Source organism: Engystomops pustulosus, chromosome 1, assembly GCF_040894005.1.
Source record: "Engystomops pustulosus chromosome 1, aEngPut4.maternal, whole genome shotgun sequence".
NCBI classification, from domain to species: Eukaryota; Metazoa; Chordata; class Amphibia; order Anura; family Leptodactylidae; genus Engystomops; species Engystomops pustulosus.
In genome coordinates, this window is record NC_092411.1 from 291,749,277 (window position 1) to 291,768,669 (window position 19,393).

The window sequence follows — 19,393 nt, forward strand, 5'->3', positions numbered from 1 at the left end:
TATGTACAAGAATATAACTGCTATAATACTGCCCCCTTTGTACAGGAATATAGCAACAATTACTGCTACAGTATTATGCCATATAACACCACCAGCCAGTCCCCTGTATATAGCCAGTCAGCCCCAATATATATATATAGCCATCCTGCACATCCAGTATACAGCCAGCCAGTCCCCCAGTATAAAGCCAACCAGTCCCCCCTGTTTTTAGCCAGCTAGTCCGCTTTATGTAGACAGCCAGCCCTTGTATATAGCGTTAGTCCCCCAATATATAGCCAGCCAGTACCCCTAGCATAAAGCCAGCCTCCTCAATTTACAGCCACCCAGTCCCCCCAGTATATAGTCAGCCCATCCCCCAGTATACAGCCAGCCTGACCCCTGTATAAAGTAAGGCCCCCCGTTTATAGCCACCCAGCCCTCCAGTATACAGTCAGCCAGCCCTCCCCAGGTATACAGCCAGCCAGTCCCTCCAGTATATAGCTAGCCATCACCCCGAGTATATAGCCAGCCAGCACCTCCAGTATACACCCAGCCACCCCCCAGTATACAGCCAGTACCACAGCATCCACTTTTAAAACTTTTTTTTTTTATTGTAAAACTCAATAAAAAAAAAAAAGAGGAGTACATATATATATATATCAATATCAGTAACTATACTATCAGTGGATAGAAAAGGGAGGGTGAGTTTCAGGGATGTCATGTTGGTTAAAGGCTGAAAAAACTTTATCAGAACATCACAAAACAATACCAAAAAGTAACTTGATTAAGGCATCCAACCCGAGGTTGCATTTCTATATTTTGTTAAAAGAAATTTTTGGCGTGGAGGGGTATAAGTTATTTGATGCCGTGAAGGGTATGACGGTTGGGGGTGGGAGACTCCCCAGGGGTCCCTTATCTCTCATGGTGGGCGGGCTCCGTTTGGGTGCATTTCTAGCCATTTACACCAGTCCTGTTTGAAAGTCTTAAGGGTATGGCTCTTCTGCGCCTAAATGGGGTTGAATATCCAGGCTTGGTGCATTAGAGTTAGGACTTCCTCTAACTGTGGGACAGCCGCAGATTTCCAATACCTGGTGAGGACCAGTTTGGCGATTATGAGCACAAAGGCTATTATAGTTCTATATTTCATGTGAACCACTTCTAGATTAAGGAAAAACAGAGCTTGGGTTGGGGATCAGGTTATCTACAATAGTACTCAATAGGGCAAAAACTTTCCCCCAGTAATCCGCGATGAACGGGCACTGCCATAGGATATGGTATAATGAACCTCTGCCTCCGCATTGTCTCCAGCATAGGTGAGATGTGCCTGGGAATATTACACTCAGTCTCTCGAGGGTAGGGTACCACCTTAGGATCGTTTTCATGGCTGCTTCATAAAAGGTCATACACTTAAATGTTGAGTTTACCAGTCGGAATGCTCTTTTCCATTCTAAGAAAGTGTAGGTTTTCCCTATTTCTTTTTCCCAAGGTAGTATGGGGGACGATTTGGTAAAGGACTCCTTGGATCCTAATGCTCTATAAATGCTACGTAGTTCCGAGTGGGAAGTGTCTGGAGAGGCCCGCAGTTCAAATATATGCCTATTGGCTTCTACGTTGTAAACTTTGTGTTGTTGAAGTACATGTCTTATTCTAAGATATTTGTAATGGTCATTATAGGGAATGTTATACTTTTGGGCAATTTCATAAAATGGCAATAAGGAATCTTCCTGCATGAGGTTGCCCACAAAGGCAGTACCTTTCTCTATACAAGGAGCTGGATTTAGGTTGTCTGTGAAATTTTCTAGAGCAATCAAAGGGTATACTTTTTCCAAGTAGAGTTTACAACCTTGATGGGATTTTTTCCATGTGGCTATGGATGATGAGATCAAAATAGATGGGGGAGGTGTAACTTTTGGGCCCAGGGCATCCAATAAAAGGGCTCGGAGGTTCCTCTTTGGGGCCATATAGCTTTCAATATGGGTCAAATGCTTAGTATAATCACCTGTCCAACATGCTCTCAATTGCTTATTTTGTGTGGCAATGTAATAATCATGCATATTAGGGACACCTAGGCCCCCTAAGGGACGGGGTGAGTACATAATGGATCTAACTATTCTGGGTCTGTTTTGCCCCATATATACTTCATTACTAAGGCTTGGATTTCTCTGAAGTAAGACAGGAGAACATAGACGGGGAGGATACGAAAGAGATATAAGAGTTTAGGAAGAGTTATCATTTGGAATATGGCAATGCGACCCACCCAGGAAGAGTCTGATTTTGAGATTTTTTGTAATTCATCTTCTATTGATTTCAGGGAGTTAGGGAAGTTATCTTTGTATAATTGGGATACTTTGGAAGTGATGTTAATCCCTAAATATTTTACCTGGTGCATTTGCCAATTTAAGCAAAATTTCTCTTGATAAATTTCTGTTGATAAGGAAGATGGAGGAATGTTAATGGGCATGATTTGGGACTTTAGTATATTTAGTTTGTAATAGGAGACTGTACTATATTTTGAGATATTTGATAGAGCATGATCCAGGGAAATGGAGAGGTTGGATAAAGTTAGGACGATATCGTCTGCATAAAGGGAAATTAAATGTTCTCTGCCTCCTATTTTGATTCCTGAGACACCATCCTGGGAACGTAGGAGTTGGGCAAGGGGTTCAATAGATAAGATGAATATCAGGGGGGACAGCCCTGTCTAGTTTCGTTTGTTAGTATTAGGTTATCGGATAAGGTTCTGTTGGTTAAGACTTTGGCTGATGGGCAGGAATATAAATCTTTGATTGCCAGTAATACAAGGCCTAAGAAGCCTAGTTTTTCTAACACCGAGAAGCCGAATGACCAGTTAATTTTGTCAAACGCCTTCTCGGCATCCAATGTGACCACCACCGCCTCCTCTCCCGATCTATTTAGATGATCAATTATATTTATAAGTCTTCAAAAATTCTCGGATATCTGCCTGCCCTGCACAAACCCTGATTGATCAAGGTCTACTAATGAAGGGATAGCGGTCACTAGACGGAGTGCAAATACTTTTGCATAAATCTTTAGATCTATGTTAAGCAATGAGATCGGGCACAAGTTCTGGGGGGATTTCCAGGTTTAGGGATTGTGACAATGGTTGCCTGTAACATAACTTTAGGGAAAGAACCCACCTCGGCTGCTTCAGAGAAAACTGCGTTGAGATCTGGGAGGAGGGTATCTTGGAATGATTTATAATACTGATTAGTAAAACCATCTGGCCCTGGGGCTTTCCTAGGTGGAAGTGAGTTTATTATTTTTTGGATTTGATCGAGAGATCAAGAATAGATCTATTCGGGAGTACGAATTGTGTTTGCAAGAAAATAACGAATAGTCCCTTTTCCGTATGATGGAGTAATCTCCAACTGTCAAATAAGTCATGTTCAAATAGCGTTTTGTTGAGGGATTGTGATGGTGATCTGTTAGTGGAAGTAGAGTCCACGGAGGGGTGTGGGACCGAGTTAAAGTCACCACACCATATGACATAACCGCCTTGGGAGGTGGCCACCATGCGAAGAAGGGACGCTTGTTAGGGGCATATATTCCTATCAGTGTGTACTCAACATCATTTATCAAACATTTTAAAACGATATATCTTCCCAATGTATCTGTTTTGCATGAGATCAGGGAGAAGGCCACCAAATTCTTGATAGCTAGTAACACCCCTCGCAGTTTTTTTGTTGTGATGGCTTTGAAAAATGTGTGGGAATAGCGGATGCTTAATTCTATGGGCATCCTTCTCGAATAGGTATGTCTCCTGATCGCAGAATACATCGCATCTCAAGGAAGTTGCTTCCTTCCACATATATGATCTTTTACACGGGTTATTAAGACCCTTCACGTTAAGGGTAGCGAATTTAAGCACCATGGCTATAGTGCAGTGGTGGCGAACCTATGGCACTGGTGCCAGAGGTGGCACTCGGAGCCCTTTCTGTGGGCACTCAGGCCATCACCAGAGATGACTCCAGGTATCTTCCTACAGTCCCAGACAGCCCAGGACTTGCTGTGCACAGAACTATTTTAAAGTGACAGTGCTACCTGGGACTACTAGAGTAGTGGGAAGGTGTGGACAGATCTGGATTATCATTGTAGCTCCTGCTCCGGCCCTGACAATTCTTCCTGTTTATGGGACCCTGGAGAGAAGCTACAATGATCATCCAAATTTCTTAGAAGAGAAGGGAGTATAAATCACAAATGAAATTTCTGTGTTAGCACTTTGCGATAAATAAGCGGGTCTTTGTTGTAGTTTGGGCACTCGGTCTCTAAAAGGTTAGCCATCACTGCTATAGTGTATCCATGCAACAGTAGTCGCTATGCCAAATATTTTAGCGCTTACCGTATGGTGCAATCTGGTGGCCCTCTCCCTGCTCCCCACTTCTCCACACCCAGCCATTGGGTAGTTAGCGATATATAGTAATATGGATGCCTTCTGAAATAGAACATAAATATCAGTAACGAGGAAAACAAACAACATCACATTATGTAAAACCATATCTCCTACTCAGGGAGAAGAAACAGGAAAGCTAATATAGCTGTTCGCTGGTGGTGGTGGTGGTGGGGGGGGGGGATATAGCCGATGCCAGGTAAGTTCACAAAAGGTTCCGCAATATGTCCAGCTTCTTGTTAAATAGTGCTTGGTGGCATGTTTGGAGGTTACTGTCTTCCAGTCTTGAATTGGGATGTTAGATCGGAGACCCGTGTTAAAAGCATCTCTCTCAGAAGGTTGCTGTCCTCTGTAGTGTGAAACCCCGAGAAGGCCTCAGATATATGGGTTGTGCTTTGGGATTGCAGGGGGACATCACTTACTGGTTCTGCCGCCACGTGTTGAGTTTTCTGGCGCTGCTTTGCAGGGCTTCTGGTCTCCGGGGATGGCGGATTGCCGTTACCTCCCTTATTCAGGAGGCTGTGAGCTGCATAATGTTGTGAGGGTCTCTACGCGAAGATCCGCTCCGGAGTGGAGTTGCTGCTCGCTCCGTTGCTCCTCTGAGAAGGCGGTGAGGAGGTAGGTGCGCTGTCAAAGTAAAACTCGAGTTTACCCTGCTTTTGCAGCTTTCTTTTTGCCCGGTATCTCGTTATGGGCGGTTGGGACATCGGTAAGCACCCAAAGGTGAGGTTTAGTGGCGTGCTCAGTCGATTTTCTTCGTCGCTTTATGCTGGTATCAGTGGGGCTCTGAGCTCAAGCGTCGATTCAGCTTGACAGCTAGGCCACGTCCTGGGTTTTTAATTTTTTTTATGTCTTGTGACTTTTATTGTTTGTTGATGAACTACTACATTTTGTTTACATTATTTGATCCTGTGTACGCATCCAACTTTCTGGCTTTGGTTCTGTGTAATGTTCATTGGGATGTGTGGGTATTGCATTATTTTGTACTTTGGTAGTGCCTGCTCTAGGAGGGAGGGACAGTTTGAAGATGGTGCAGGCAAGAGGAAGTGCACACCCAGGGTTGAGCAGCAGCAGGGAGGAGAAAGGGAGCAAATACCACTCCTATTTAAAGTGCAAACGCCCCATGTAATAAATTGCAACACCAGGACACCCACAGTCCGTGGGCACCCTCCTTATACAGTCGGGGGCACTCTTCCATCATATCAAAAAGGCCCCAGATATTTGCAAGTGCATTCAAGAATATAAAGTGGCTTGTGAATTTGAACAATAATACAAACCAGTTATCAAATTGACGGGCACACCAATTCTATCGGCTGGGTGTCACTCTCTTGGAGTACAGGTCCATCTACAAGTTTAGGGGAACACAGCAGTCCCAGCACATGCCAGGAAGTAGCTGGTGTGTAGTGGTAACTGACATAGAGCAGGCTGACAGTTAAGAACGGCCGGGTGAAGGGGGGAGAGGGGTGTGAGTGCCAACGGTTGAGATCAGCCAACATTGTGAAGAGCAGCTCTGACGCTTGTTCAGTCCAGTGGTGTTTAACACCTTGCCAACCGAGGACGAACTACCGTTAAATGGCCGCCATCTTGGATGGCCGATCGCCGCCCTCCTGGGACTTCATCGGAGGGCAGCGATCGGTTGCTATGGCAGCCTAGAGTCTCATTGAGAGTCGTAGGCATGCCATGTGCAATGATTTATAATAGCCAGCAGAGGGCAGGCTATTAAAAGTCATAGAAAATAGCCATATACTGCAATACAGTAGTATTGCAGTATATAGTATTAGCAATCGGACCCTGCAGGGTTATAATGGTAAAAAAAAAAAAAAAAAATAGTAAAAAAAGTAAAAGTTTAAATCACCCCCCTTTCCCTAGAACTGATATAAATATAAATAAACAGTAAAAATCATAAACACATTAGGTATCATCGCGTCCCAAAATGTCCGATCAAAATATATTAGCGATTTTTCCCAGCGTTTAACCCCATAACCAAAATTGGCGCCCAAAGTCGAAAATGGCACTTTTTTGCTATTTTGAAAAATATAAAAATTCTATAAAAAGTGATCAAAAGCCCATACAGTCCTCATAAAGAAAGCATTCAAAACTTCAATAAAAGTCGCAAAAAATGACACCACCCACAGCTCCGTGCACTGAAGTATGAAAGAGTTATTAGTGCCCGAACATGGCAAAATGAAGAATTCTTTTTTTTTTTTGTACAAAAGGTTTTAATTTTTTTAAATGTATGAAAACATTATAAAGCCTGTACAAATTTGGAATCTTCGTGATCGTACCGAACCATAGAATAAAATAGACATGTGATTTGGGGCACTCAGAGAAAGCTGTAAAATCCAACACCCACAAGAAAATGGTGGGGAGTGAAAAATGAAAATGCAAAAACGAAAAAGGGCCACGTCCCTAAGGGGTTAATATTACACCACCTCCCTATGTACAGCTGGAAATAAGCTGTGACAGTGTCACCGAACACCGGCAGTGTACTATTCCATACCTAGTGCATGCCTGTGTACCAATTGATACCCGAATAGAGCAATGGCACAGGAACATTGTATCTCTGGATGCATGACGTGATCAGCACATATTTTTCTATCCCAGGCCTTTATATCACAGCATTCCTTCTATTATACCCACAGGAGTAGGGGTAGAGCATGTTTAATGTTAGACGGGGTCATCGCTTGCGCGGTTAGAAGTTAAGATTCCTCACCTTGCCCTAATAGAATTTTACATCGTCTTTCTGTATATTTTATCCTGCCATCTATGCTCTTGCGCTCTTTCCCCTTAATGATAGTTACATTGTGTTTCATTTAATGTAAAGCGTTAAATTAACCATGTAAGGGCTGTTTCACCTGAATGTTTGCAGCCCGTGTGTACCTGCCGTATGGTGGCACGATCACCCGGGCTGCACAAAAATATAATACAAGGAAATTCCCTCTGCTGGCTGGATGGCCGTACTGGGACTGTAATACTTAAAGAGAACCCGTCATGCAAAATAACCCCCCTAAATATATTTTCATAAACTGCCATTAGAGAGCATTGCCTCTTTCCCTTCATTGTCCCTATACATGCCTGTAAACCTAAGCAATGAGGTCCTAAAGCTGTATGCAAATGACCTGTGAAATGTCCAATGAAGCATTAGCATATTCAAGCTGTCCAGCTTATTTATGAGTGGGAGGCACAGCCACACCTCCAGTGCTTGACTGACAGCTGCTCCATGTAATGGCTGCTCTGCTCCATGTGCTTGCTGGTGGCCACGCCTCCTGCAGCCTGTGTGTGTGTATAGGAGATATACAACAGCTCCAGGATGCAGCCATGTTATAGCAGAACATGTCAGGCACTTGTGTAGCTGATGTCTGTGTCTCTGTGTATCAGGAGGATGCAGCAGGTCAGCAGATAAAGCACAGACATTAGCAATGCTTTACTATACATGACACACAGACATAAACAGAGGGAGGAGAGGGGAGGGGTAACAGGGGTGACATCACTGCCTCTGACCATGTGACCAGCCTCATTTACATGATAAAGAATAGATGATTTTACAATGAATAATGTATGAAATAACTAGATAAAGGCTGGGATGGGATCCTTGTGAGCTGCTCCAACAGGTAGAGGTGACAGGACAAGTGACAGAGACCTGATGACAGGTGTCCTTTAAAGGGTTTGCCCATGAAAGAAAATATTTTCAAATCTCATCTCCCTAGTGATGTTTACACACTAAAGATCATTTTTAACCCCTTACTTTACAATTTTACTCAGTTTTATCGCTGTTTTAGCTCCTGTCACAAAAAATTCCAGCGTGTGAAAAATTCCAGAGTGTGAGCGGGGACTCTCTGAGCAGAGACATTAACCCCTTATCACCGACACTAGTTTTCATCTTAATGACCAGACTCCATTTTTCAAATCTGCCCTGTGTCACAATAATTGGTTATAACTTCGGAAAACTTTAACATATCCGGGTGATTTTGAGAATGTTTTCTCGTGACACATTGTACTTCATGTTAGTTATAAAATTTAAGTGATAAGTTTTGCGATTCGTTCTGAAAAAAAGGGAAAATTTGGCAAAAGTTTGTAAAAATTCTTCATTTTCCAAGTTTGAAATGTTCTGCTTTCCAGACAGGAAGTAAAACTACCCAAAAAGTTTGATAATTAACATTTACGGAATGTCTGCTTTATGCTGAGATGATATTTTATGCTTCCGGTCATTTTTCTAGGATGTTATTTGCCGCAGAACTTTAACTTTAATTTCTCTCATTTTCATGAAAATCCCCAAATCTCACATTTTGAGGGACAACTCAGCTTTCAAGTGACTCTGAGAGGCCTAAATAATAGTAAAACCCCATAAATTACCCCACTATAGAAAGTTCACCCCTCAACATATGTAAAACAACTTCTATTAAGTCTATTAACCCTTAAGTATTTAACATGGGTTAAAACAATATGGACCTGCGATTTAGAAACTTTTGAATTTTTTTGGAAATTAAATTAATTTAGGCCAAAACTGACCATTTCAGAATAAATTAAATGATACAACGCTCTGCAATGTTTGATGCCCAATTTCTCCCGAGTGTAGAGATACCTCATATGTGGTGGTAACCTGCTTTATGGGCGCACGGCCGGGCATAGAATGAAAGCAGCTCCATTCACAGCAGATTTGTATTGTCACATTGTACAAGCTAGAAATTAAATTTTTTTTGGTAATGCGAACATATGAGGCTTATTATTTGCGTAGTGAGATACAATGTATAAATAATTCATGTTGGGGGTCTATAGCTTATTCATGAGATTTTATTAACTGTTTCAAGGGTACACAAACAAAATCATCAATTTTTATTTTGGATTTTTAGCATTTTTTTTTCCACCGCTCACCGTAATGTAAAAATAATATTTTATCTTTATTCTCTGGTTCACTACGATTGCGGTCATTTATATAATTTTTCTTATCTTTGCTCAATTTTACTGATCAAAACCAATATTGGAGAATATCGCATTGTTTTTACTATTGACAAATTTTTAGGGCCATAACTTTTGTATTTTTATGTTGTCAGACCTTGTTGAGGGCTTATTTTTTTGCAAAAAGAGTTGTTCTTTTCAGTCGTATCATATTAGGGCACGTAACTTTTTTGATCACTTTTTAGAACATTTTTTGTGATGATGTTTGATGAAAAATTGTATATTTCGGGAAGTTTTTCAAGTTTTTTTTTTTTTTTTTACGTCGTTCACCGAGCGGGTTCAATTTACATTTATTGACCAGATTAATATGGACACGGTGCTACCAAATATGTACTTTTTTTGTGTTTTTGTGTTTTATATACTTTATTTGAATTTTATGTGTAACTGGGGATATTATGGGAATTTTATTTCAATTATTTATTTAATTATAATTATAAAATGACTTTTTTTTTTTTTACTCTTCTGCATTTTCCACCTTTTGGCTTGAAGAAACATTCATCCGATCGCTTGTTCAAGCCTTTACACTTCAATACACTTGTATTGCAGTGTACAGTGTAAGTAACTGAGCATGCTCAGTTACTTACAGATGGGTCCTGCAAGGAAGGCGGAAACCGGCAGTGATATCACAGCCCGAAATCGGCACCAACCTAACCCGATGTCCCGAAATCGTCTTCTGACGCGCCGCCGTAGAAAGGTTTAAGTTTCCTCTGTGCTGTGAAATGCTGTGTGTTGACAATGTGCTTAGATCATTAGGGTACAAGGTCCATCTACACATGTTTATTTAGCTTCTGAACATTGTAATAGTATCTTACAAAGAAAAAGAGATGAGACAGATCAGAGATGATGAGATCCATGAAATGCATATTACACATGACAATCTCAACTTTGCTATAACAGCCACTCCACACACTATTAGCTCTGCTATATGCCTCTCCCTCCCCTGGATAAAGATCTTATCTGTCTGTAGCTTGTAGCTCTCCTGTTGTTTGCTGGCAGGATGTCAGTGTGTGTGTCTGTGCAAGCTCCTCCTGGAATGAAAGGGTGGGGGCTGGATGGAGAGAGCAGCTCAGCATCACATAGAAAAACAAAATGCCTGCTGACCCTAAACTCAGAAGATCCAGGGTCGAGTCTAGGGGCAACCAAAATTGTGTACACCAGGACTGATAGAGATGGGTTGGAATTATATCTGTGAAATGCTGTATTTTTAACATTTGAATTCAAATACATGGAATAAGAGTATGTGTTATGTTGTCATCTTGAGTACATTTAAGAGATTTAAAGGCAAATTAGTCAAACATTAGATATCTTTTTCCAATATTTATGATCCTAACCTTAAACAAGACCCATGGCTTGTGAGGGTTCTTGAAAAATTTGTACTGTTTAGAGAAGGTATCTGCTTTGTGGGAAGCAACCTGAATCTGTGCATTTACACCAGCACCCGTTGTCTTGCATTTAAATAATAAAGGACATGGGTGCTGGTTACCGGATGCCTTGTGTTTCTCTAGAAATGCATATGCGATCATGCCGAGGACACTCCCTGGGTATTAAGAGTTGAATTTGTAAACACAATGTTAGCGTCACGTGTGAGTGCAGCCAAAACCCTCTGCTGGATGCCACTGACTCATTGACAAAAAAACATAGTGCTTTGCGAGAAATCTAAGGCCCAAACAGACTTACTGTATTACCCTTGCTGACCTCAGGAATAAAGTTGTAAACCTGCCTAACTTATTCTTCTAGCTAGAAGAAGGTTATATACACAGGGGCACAAGGGGGATACATTAATTTCCAATTTGATAAAAAACAAAAACAAAAGGAGAAGGCTATTCCCATCTAGTCAGTGAATAAAATGACTTCAGCATGGTGCCAAGAGTACATTAACCTGGACCAGGGCCACGATCACAGAAGGTTTAGTGGGGCTGTGTTTAGGGGACCCTGACTACGGAGAGGCCCGAGCTCCCGGAATCCTGTGAAAGTAGTGAGACGTCGGCACAGCTTATGATACACACAGTGTTGGATTAAGTGTCCCATAGGCCACGGACTGGTCATACGACTAGGGACCCCCCAGCTTGCAAACCAAAATGTGCCCGGATGTTAAGACTTAAACAGAACCTTTCACCACCACACATATGTGGATATGCACATACCATTCTGTAGGGGCTTCTATACAGATTCAGGAGCACTTATAATTTTCTTTGCAGCTCCCACACTTGCGGAGTTCTCAGTCCCAGTATCTGACCATTTTAATCAGAGAGGAGGGGCTGGAGCTGGAGGTGCATGTTATGCTAATATTCTCTCATACTGTCCAATCAGTGGCAGACAATGTCAGAGAAGCTACTGTGAACAGTAATCAGCTTTGGTTTTTGTCTATGTTCATCTAAAGGCTGTGTTCACTCACATTCTGCTAGCATTCTGTCAACTTTGCATTTACACTGTGTTTGCAAAAATGCAATTTTACACATTGCAATGTGACCAGGATGCAAACACGGTGGAAACATGAGCGTAGTGTAAACGCAAATTCATTGTAAACACATATGCAATGTAAATGTAATACAAGTGCAATATAAACACAATGTAAGCACAAACACTGTGTAAACGGTATGTAATTGTGAAGACAAATGCCATACAAATTCAAAGCCATGCAGATGTAAAAGCAAATGCGATGCAAGTGCGACAAACGCAAATACAATGTGAAGGTCAGGTAAATGCAAATGCAACCTGAACACAAAGCAAACGCCATGTAATTGCAAATACAACATAATTGCATCACGAATGCCATGTAAAGTGCAAATGTTACATAAGGGCCACCAAAGTATAAACGCAATGTAAACATGAAATAAATGCAAACAACACATAAATGAAAACACCACATACGCATAAATGTGATTCAATCACATAAACACAAGCGGCACGTAAATGTATGTGTTAATGCGACAGAATCACAATTGCCACATAAACGTAAATGCAATGCAAACTCCACATAAGTGTTAACGTGATGTAAACATGGCAAACTCTGCCTAAATGTAAGTGTAAACGCGACATATACACAAATGCAACATAAAAGCAATTGCTACGTAAATGTGAGTGTAAGCAGGACGTAAACACAAACCCAAAGTAAACGCAAATGTAATGCAAACACGACAGAAGCTTAAACACAACAGTGGAAGTATAAACACAGCAGAAATGTCACTTTAGCGTAATTGCATGGCACATAAACACTATGGAAACGGCATGCAAAACGCAGATGAAACATGCTAATTTTTTTAGGTGGCGTAGCTGCGCGCATGCACAGTAGCGCTGGCCTCGGAGCTACGGCTGCGCACCTGTAGGCCTGCGTTCTGCGCATGCACACAGCGCATGGTATTTGCAGGAGGTCATGCAGCTACGAGGAGCAGTGCACCGAAGATTACCTGGTAGGCAGAGGAACGAGGCTACTGGGGCGTGGAGTAGCCGCGACTAGTAGCCTCATGTCCGGCTACTCCACGCCCCAGTAGCCACTTGAAAAAATTTGCATATAAAGACATTAAAGTTTACAAAAGGATAGCAGGGACGTAAGGATTAGCCCTAAAAAGGCTATCCTTACATCCCATTCATCCACCTACCACCCGATCTACCTATTATAGGTAGAATCGTGGTGGTAGGTTCCCTTTAAACACAACACTGTAAATAGGGCCTAACTTGATTAGTGGAAAAACGTTCCTCTTCCTCCTGCCCCCCAGCAGCCTCCTCCTGTTCCCCAGCTCCCACTGTTCTCTAATCTCCCCCTGACCTACAGCTTTCTCTCCCTGTGGCTGCCTGTCTCCTGTTTCCTACGTTTCCTTGTTCCCCTGCAGCAATCATTTCTTCTGCCGGGCTCAACAGACTCGTGGAGGGGGCTGGGCTAGTCAGGGGTGGAGCTACCTCTTCACATGACTCCTGCAGCAGACGCCATGTGAGGAGAAAGCAGGGACTGATCCCGCCTCCTCTTGGTTCCAATGTTTCGGCTGCGCTTCAGCTTTTATCTACGAGACCAGGAGGAGGCGGAACAAACCGGTGGAGGGGAGGACCGTGACATTCTCCCAGCCGCCTGTGGCGACAGGACAGAGGCCAAAAACCAGCAATGTAACGTCAAAATCGGGACGGGAGGGAGGTATGGGGGTATATACTGCTGTGTACACCCTGTGTCATGTATGTAATGTCTGAGGGGGTATATACTGCTGTGTACATCCTGTGTCATGTATGTAATGCCTGAGGGGGTATATACTGCTGTGTACATCCTGTGTCATGTATGTAATGTCTGAGGGGGTATATACTGCTGTGTACATCCTGTGCCATGTATGTAATGTCTGAGGGGGTATATACTGCTGTGTACACCCTGTGTCATGTATGTAATGTCTGAGGAGGTATATACTGCTGTGTACATCCTGTGTCATGTATGTAATGTCTGAGGGGGTATATACTGCTGTGTACATCCTGTGCCATGTATGTAATGTCTGAGGGGGTATATACTGCTGTGTACATCCTGTGTCATGTATGTAATGTCTGAGGGGGTATATACTGCTGTGTACATCCTGCACCATGTATGTAATGTCGGAGGGGGTATATACTGCTGTGTACACCCTGTGTCATGTATGTAATGTCTGAGGGGGTATATACTGCTGTGTACATCCTGTGCCATGTATGTAATGTCTGAGGGGGTATATACTGCTGTGTACATCCTGTGTAATGTCTGAGGGGGTATATACTGCTGTGTACATCCTGTGCCATGTATGTAATGTCTGAGGGGGTATATACTGCTGTGTACATCCTGTGTCATGTATGTAATGTCTGAGGGGGTATATACTGCTGTGTACATCCTGTGTCATGTATGTAATGTCTGAGGGGGTATATACTGCTGTGTACACCCTGTGTCATGTATGTAATGTCTGAGGGGGTATATACTGCTGTGTACACCCTGTGTCATGTATGTAATGTCTGAGGGGGTATATACTGCTGTGTACACCCTGTGTCATGTATGTAATGTCGGAGGGGGTATATACTGCTGTGTACATCCTGTGCCATGTATGTAATGTCTGAGGGGGTATATACTGCTGTGTACATCCTGCACCATGTATGTAATGTCTGAGGGGGTATATACTGCTGTGTACACCCTGTGTCATGTATGTAATGTCTGAGGGGGTATATACTGCTGTGTACATCCTGTGTCATGTATGTAATGTCTGAGGGGGTATATACTGCTGTGTACACCCTGTGTCATGTATGTAATGTCTGAGGTGATATATACTGCTGTGTACACCCTGTGTCATGTATGTAATGTATGAGGAGGTATATACTGCTGTGTACATCCTGTGTCATGTATGTAATGTCTGAGGGGGTATATACTGCTGTGTACATCCTGTGTCATGTATGTAATGTCTGAGGGGGTATATACTGCTGTGTACACCCTGTGCCATGTATGTAATGTCTGAGGGGGTATATACTGCTGTGTACATCCTGTGCCATGTATGTAATGTCTGAGGAGGTATATACTGCTGTGTACATCCTGTGTCATGTATGTAATGTCTGAGGGGGTATATACTGCTGTGTATACCATACATCCTGTGCCTTGTATGTAATGTCTGAGGGGGTATATACTGCAGTGTACACCCTGTGCCATGTATGTAATGTCTGAGGGGGTATATACTGCTGTGTACATCCTGTGCCATGTATGTAATGTCTGAGGAGGTATATACTGCTGTGTACATCCTGTGTCATGTATGTAATGTCTGAGGGGGTATATACTGCTGTGTATACCATACATCCTGTGCCTTGTATGTAATGTCTGAGGGGGTATATACTGCAGTGTACACCCTGTGCCATGTATGTAATGTCTGAGGGGGTATATACTGCTGTGTACATCCTGTGCCATGTATGTAATGTCTGAGGGGGTATATACTGCTGTGTACATCCTGTGCCATGTATGTAATGTCTGAGGGGGTATATACTGCTGTGTACACCCTGTGTCATGTATGTAATGTCTGAGGGGGTATATACTGCTGTGTACACCCTGTGTCATGTATGTAATGTCTGAGGTGGTATATACTGCTGTGTACACCCTGTGCCATGTATGTAATGTCTGAGGGGGTATATACTGCAGTGTACACCCTGTGCCATGTATGTAATGTCTGAGGGGGTACATACTGCAGTGTACACCCTGTGCCATGTATGTAATGTCTGAGGGGGTATATACTGCTGTGTACATCCTGTGTCATGTATGTAATGTCTGAGGGGGTATATACTGCTGTGTACATCCTGTGCCATGTATGTAATGTCTGAGGGGGTATATACTGCTGTGTACATCCTGCACCATGTATGTAATGTCTGAGGGGGTATATACTGCTGTGTACACCCTGTGTCATGTATGTAATGTCTGAGGGGGTATATACTGCTGTGTACATCCTGTGTCATGTATGTAATGTCTGAGGGGGTATATACTGCTGTGTACACCCTGTGTCATGTATGTAATGTCTGAGGTGATATATACTGCTGTGTACACCCTGTGTCATGTATGTAATGTATGAGGAGGTATATACTGCTGTGTACATCCTGTGTCATGTATGTAATGTCTGAGGGGGTATATACTGCTGTGTACATCCTGTGTCATGTATGTAATGTCTGAGGGGGTATATACTGCTGTGTACACCCTGTGCCATGTATGTAATGTCTGAGGGGGTATATACTGCTGTGTACATCCTGTGCCATGTATGTAATGTCTGAGGAGGTATATACTGCTGTGTACATCCTGTGTCATGTATGTAATGTCTGAGGGGGTATATACTGCTGTGTATACCATACATCCTGTGCCTTGTATGTAATGTCTGAGGGGGTATATACTGCAGTGTACACCCTGTGCCATGTATGTAATGTCTGAGGGGGTATATACTGCTGTGTACATCCTGTGCCATGTATGTAATGTCTGAGGGGGTATATACTGCTGTGTACATCCTGTGCCATGTATGTAATGTCTGAGGGGGTATATACTGCTGTGTACACCCTGTGTCATGTATGTAATGTCTGAGGGGGTATATACTGCTGTGTACACCCTGTGCCATGTATGTAATGTCTGAGGGGTATATACTGCTGTGTACACCCTGTGTCATGTATGTAATGTCTGAGGAGGTATATACTGCTGTGTACACCCTGTGCCATGTATGTAATGTCTGAGGGGGTATATACTGCAGTGTACACCCTGTGCCATGTATGTAATGTCTGAGGGGGTACATACTGCAGTGTACACCCTGTGCCATGTATGTAATGTCTGAGGGGGTATATACTGCTGTGTACATCCTGTGCCATGTATGTAATGTCTGAGGGGGTATATACTGCAGTGTACATCCTGTGCCATGTATGTAATGTCTGAGGGGGTATATACTGCTGTGTACACCCTGTGTCATGTATGTAATGTCTGAGGGGGTATATACTGCAGTGTACACCCTGTGCCATGTATGTAATGTCTGAGGGGGTATATACTGCTGTGTACACCCTGTGTCATGTATGTAATGTCTGAGGGGGTATATACTGCTGTGTACACCCTGTGTCATGTATGTAATGTCTGAGGGGGTATATACTGCTGTGTACACCCTGTGCCATGTATGTAATGTCTGAGGGGGTATATACTGCAGTGTACACCCTGTGCCATGTATGTAATGTCTGAGGGGGTATATACTGCTGTGTACATCCTGTGCCATGTATGTAATGTCTGAGGGGGTATATACTGCAGTGTACATCCTGTGCCATGTATGTAATGTCTGAGGGGGTATATACTGCTGTGTACACCCTGTTCCCTGTATGTAATGTCTGAGGTGGTATATACTGCTGTGTACACCCTGTGCCATGTATGTAATGTCTGAGGGGGTATATACTGCTGTGTACACCCTGTGTCATGTATGTAATGTCTGAGGTGGTATATACTGCTGTGTACACCCTGTGCCATGTATGTAATGTCTGAGGGGGTATATACTGCTGTGTACACCCTGTGCCATGTATGTAATGTCTGAGGTGGTATATACTGCTGTGTACATCCTGTGCCATGTATGTAATGTCTGAGGGGGTATATACTGCTGTGTACACCCTGTGCCATGTATGTAATGTCTGAGGGGGTATATACTGCTGTGTACATCCTGTGTCATGTATGTAATGTCTGAGGAGGTATATACTGCTGTGTACATCCTGTGTCATGTATGTCATGTCTGAGGGGTATATACTGCTGTGTACACCCTGTGCCATGTATGTAATGTCTGAGGGGGTATATACTGCTGTGTACACCCTGTGCCATGTATGTAATGTCTGAGGGGGTATATACTGCTGTGTACATCCTGTGTCATGTATGTAATGTCTGAGGGGGTATATACTGCTGTGTACATCCTGTGCCATGTATGTAATGTCTGAGGGGGTATATACTGCTGTGTACATCCTGTGTCATGTATGTAATGTCTGAGGGGGTATATACTGCTGTGTACATCCTGTGCCTTGTATGTAATGTCTGAGGGGGGTATATACTGCTGTGTACACCCTGTGCCATGTATGTAATGTCTGAGGGGGTATATACTGCTGTGTACATCCTGTGCCATGTATGTAATGTCTGAGGGGGGTATATAGTGCTGTGTACACCCTGTGTCATGTATGTAATGTCTGAGGGGTATATACTGCTGTGTACATCCTGTGTCATGTATGTAATGTCTGAGGGGGTATATACTGCTGTGTACATCCTGTGTCATGTATGTAATGTCTGAGGGGGTATATACTGCTGTGTACACCCTGTGTCATGTATGTAATGTCTGAGGAGGTATATACTGCTGTGTACATCCTGTGTCATGTATGTAATGTCTGAGGGGGTATATACTGCTGTGTACACCCTGTGTCATGTATGTAATGTCTGAGGGGGTATATACTGCTGTGTACATCCTGTGCCATGTATGTAATGTCTGAGGGGGTATATACTGCTGTGTACATCCTGTGTCATGTATGTAATGTCTGAGGGGGTATATACTGCTGTGTACATCTTGTGTCATGTATGTAATGTCTGAGGGGTATATACTGCTGTGTACACCCTGTGCCGTGTATGTAATGTCTGAGGAGGTATATACTGCTGTGTACACCCTGTGTCATGTATGTAATGTCTGAGGGGGTATATACTGCTGTGTACATCCTGTGTCATGTATGTAATGTCTGAGGGGGTATATACTGCTGTGTACACCCTGTGCCATGTATGTAATGTCTGAGGAGGTATATACTGCTGTGTACATCCTGTGTCATGTATGTAATGTCTGAGGGGGTATATACTGCTGTGTACATCCTGTGTCATGTATGTAATGTCTGAGGGGGTATATACTGCTGTGTACATCCTGTGTCATGTATGTAATGTCTGAGGGGGTATATACTGCTGTGTACATCCTGTGTCATGTATGTAATGTCTGAGGGGGTATATACTGCTGTGTACACCCTGTGTCATGTATGTAATGTCTGAGGGGGTATATACTGCTGTGTACACCCTGTGTCATGTATGTAATGTCTGAGGTGGTATATACTGCTGTGTACACCCTGTGTCATGTATGTAATGTCTGAGGTGGTATATGTTCTGTTAGTTGACTCTCCTGTATTGGCTTCACACACTGTGGTTGGTCTCAGGCTCTTTATTCAACAAGCTGCCATTACACATGTCACATACTCATGTCTGTCTACCAACAAGTTGTTACCTGCTTTACTGTACACACACACACAAGTAGTGAGACCCCTAGAGGCCAGGATAGCATATAACATATTGCTACATCCTTTCTCTTTTAAATGGAACAATTAAATATAAGAAAACTGTTAAACATGAAACAATAATAAAAAAAAACATAATAAGTCTATTTAGGTGTAATCCTTGAGGTGAGCTGGCCTTTGTATCATCCTTCCAGCTCGTGTAACATAAGATGTTTTGCCACAAACATCTGAGTGTTCTTCTGGTTCTGTCACACTGTCTTCTCTCTGGTTACTGTCCTCACTCCTCGCAGCTTCATTCTCAGCTGCCCCTGTTGTCTCCTGGCTTGTGCT

General features: G+C 42.9%; 2 protein-coding genes across 2 annotated transcripts in view; both read left to right on the forward strand.

Annotated features, from left to right (window-relative positions):
* The window catches only part of LOC140113606 (vomeronasal type-2 receptor 26-like), a 174,578-nt gene that overhangs the window by 53,821 nt on the left and 101,364 nt on the right, over positions 1–19,393 (forward strand). The window lies entirely within an intron of this gene.
* The window catches only part of LOC140129283 (vomeronasal type-2 receptor 1-like), a 58,408-nt gene continuing 52,329 nt past the window's right edge, over positions 13,315–19,393 (forward strand). Inside the window, exon 1 of the mRNA XM_072150726.1 lies at positions 13,315–13,469. Coding sequence (XP_072006827.1) covers positions 13,315–13,469 — 155 coding nt within the window. The remainder of the gene's footprint in view (positions 13,470–19,393) is intronic.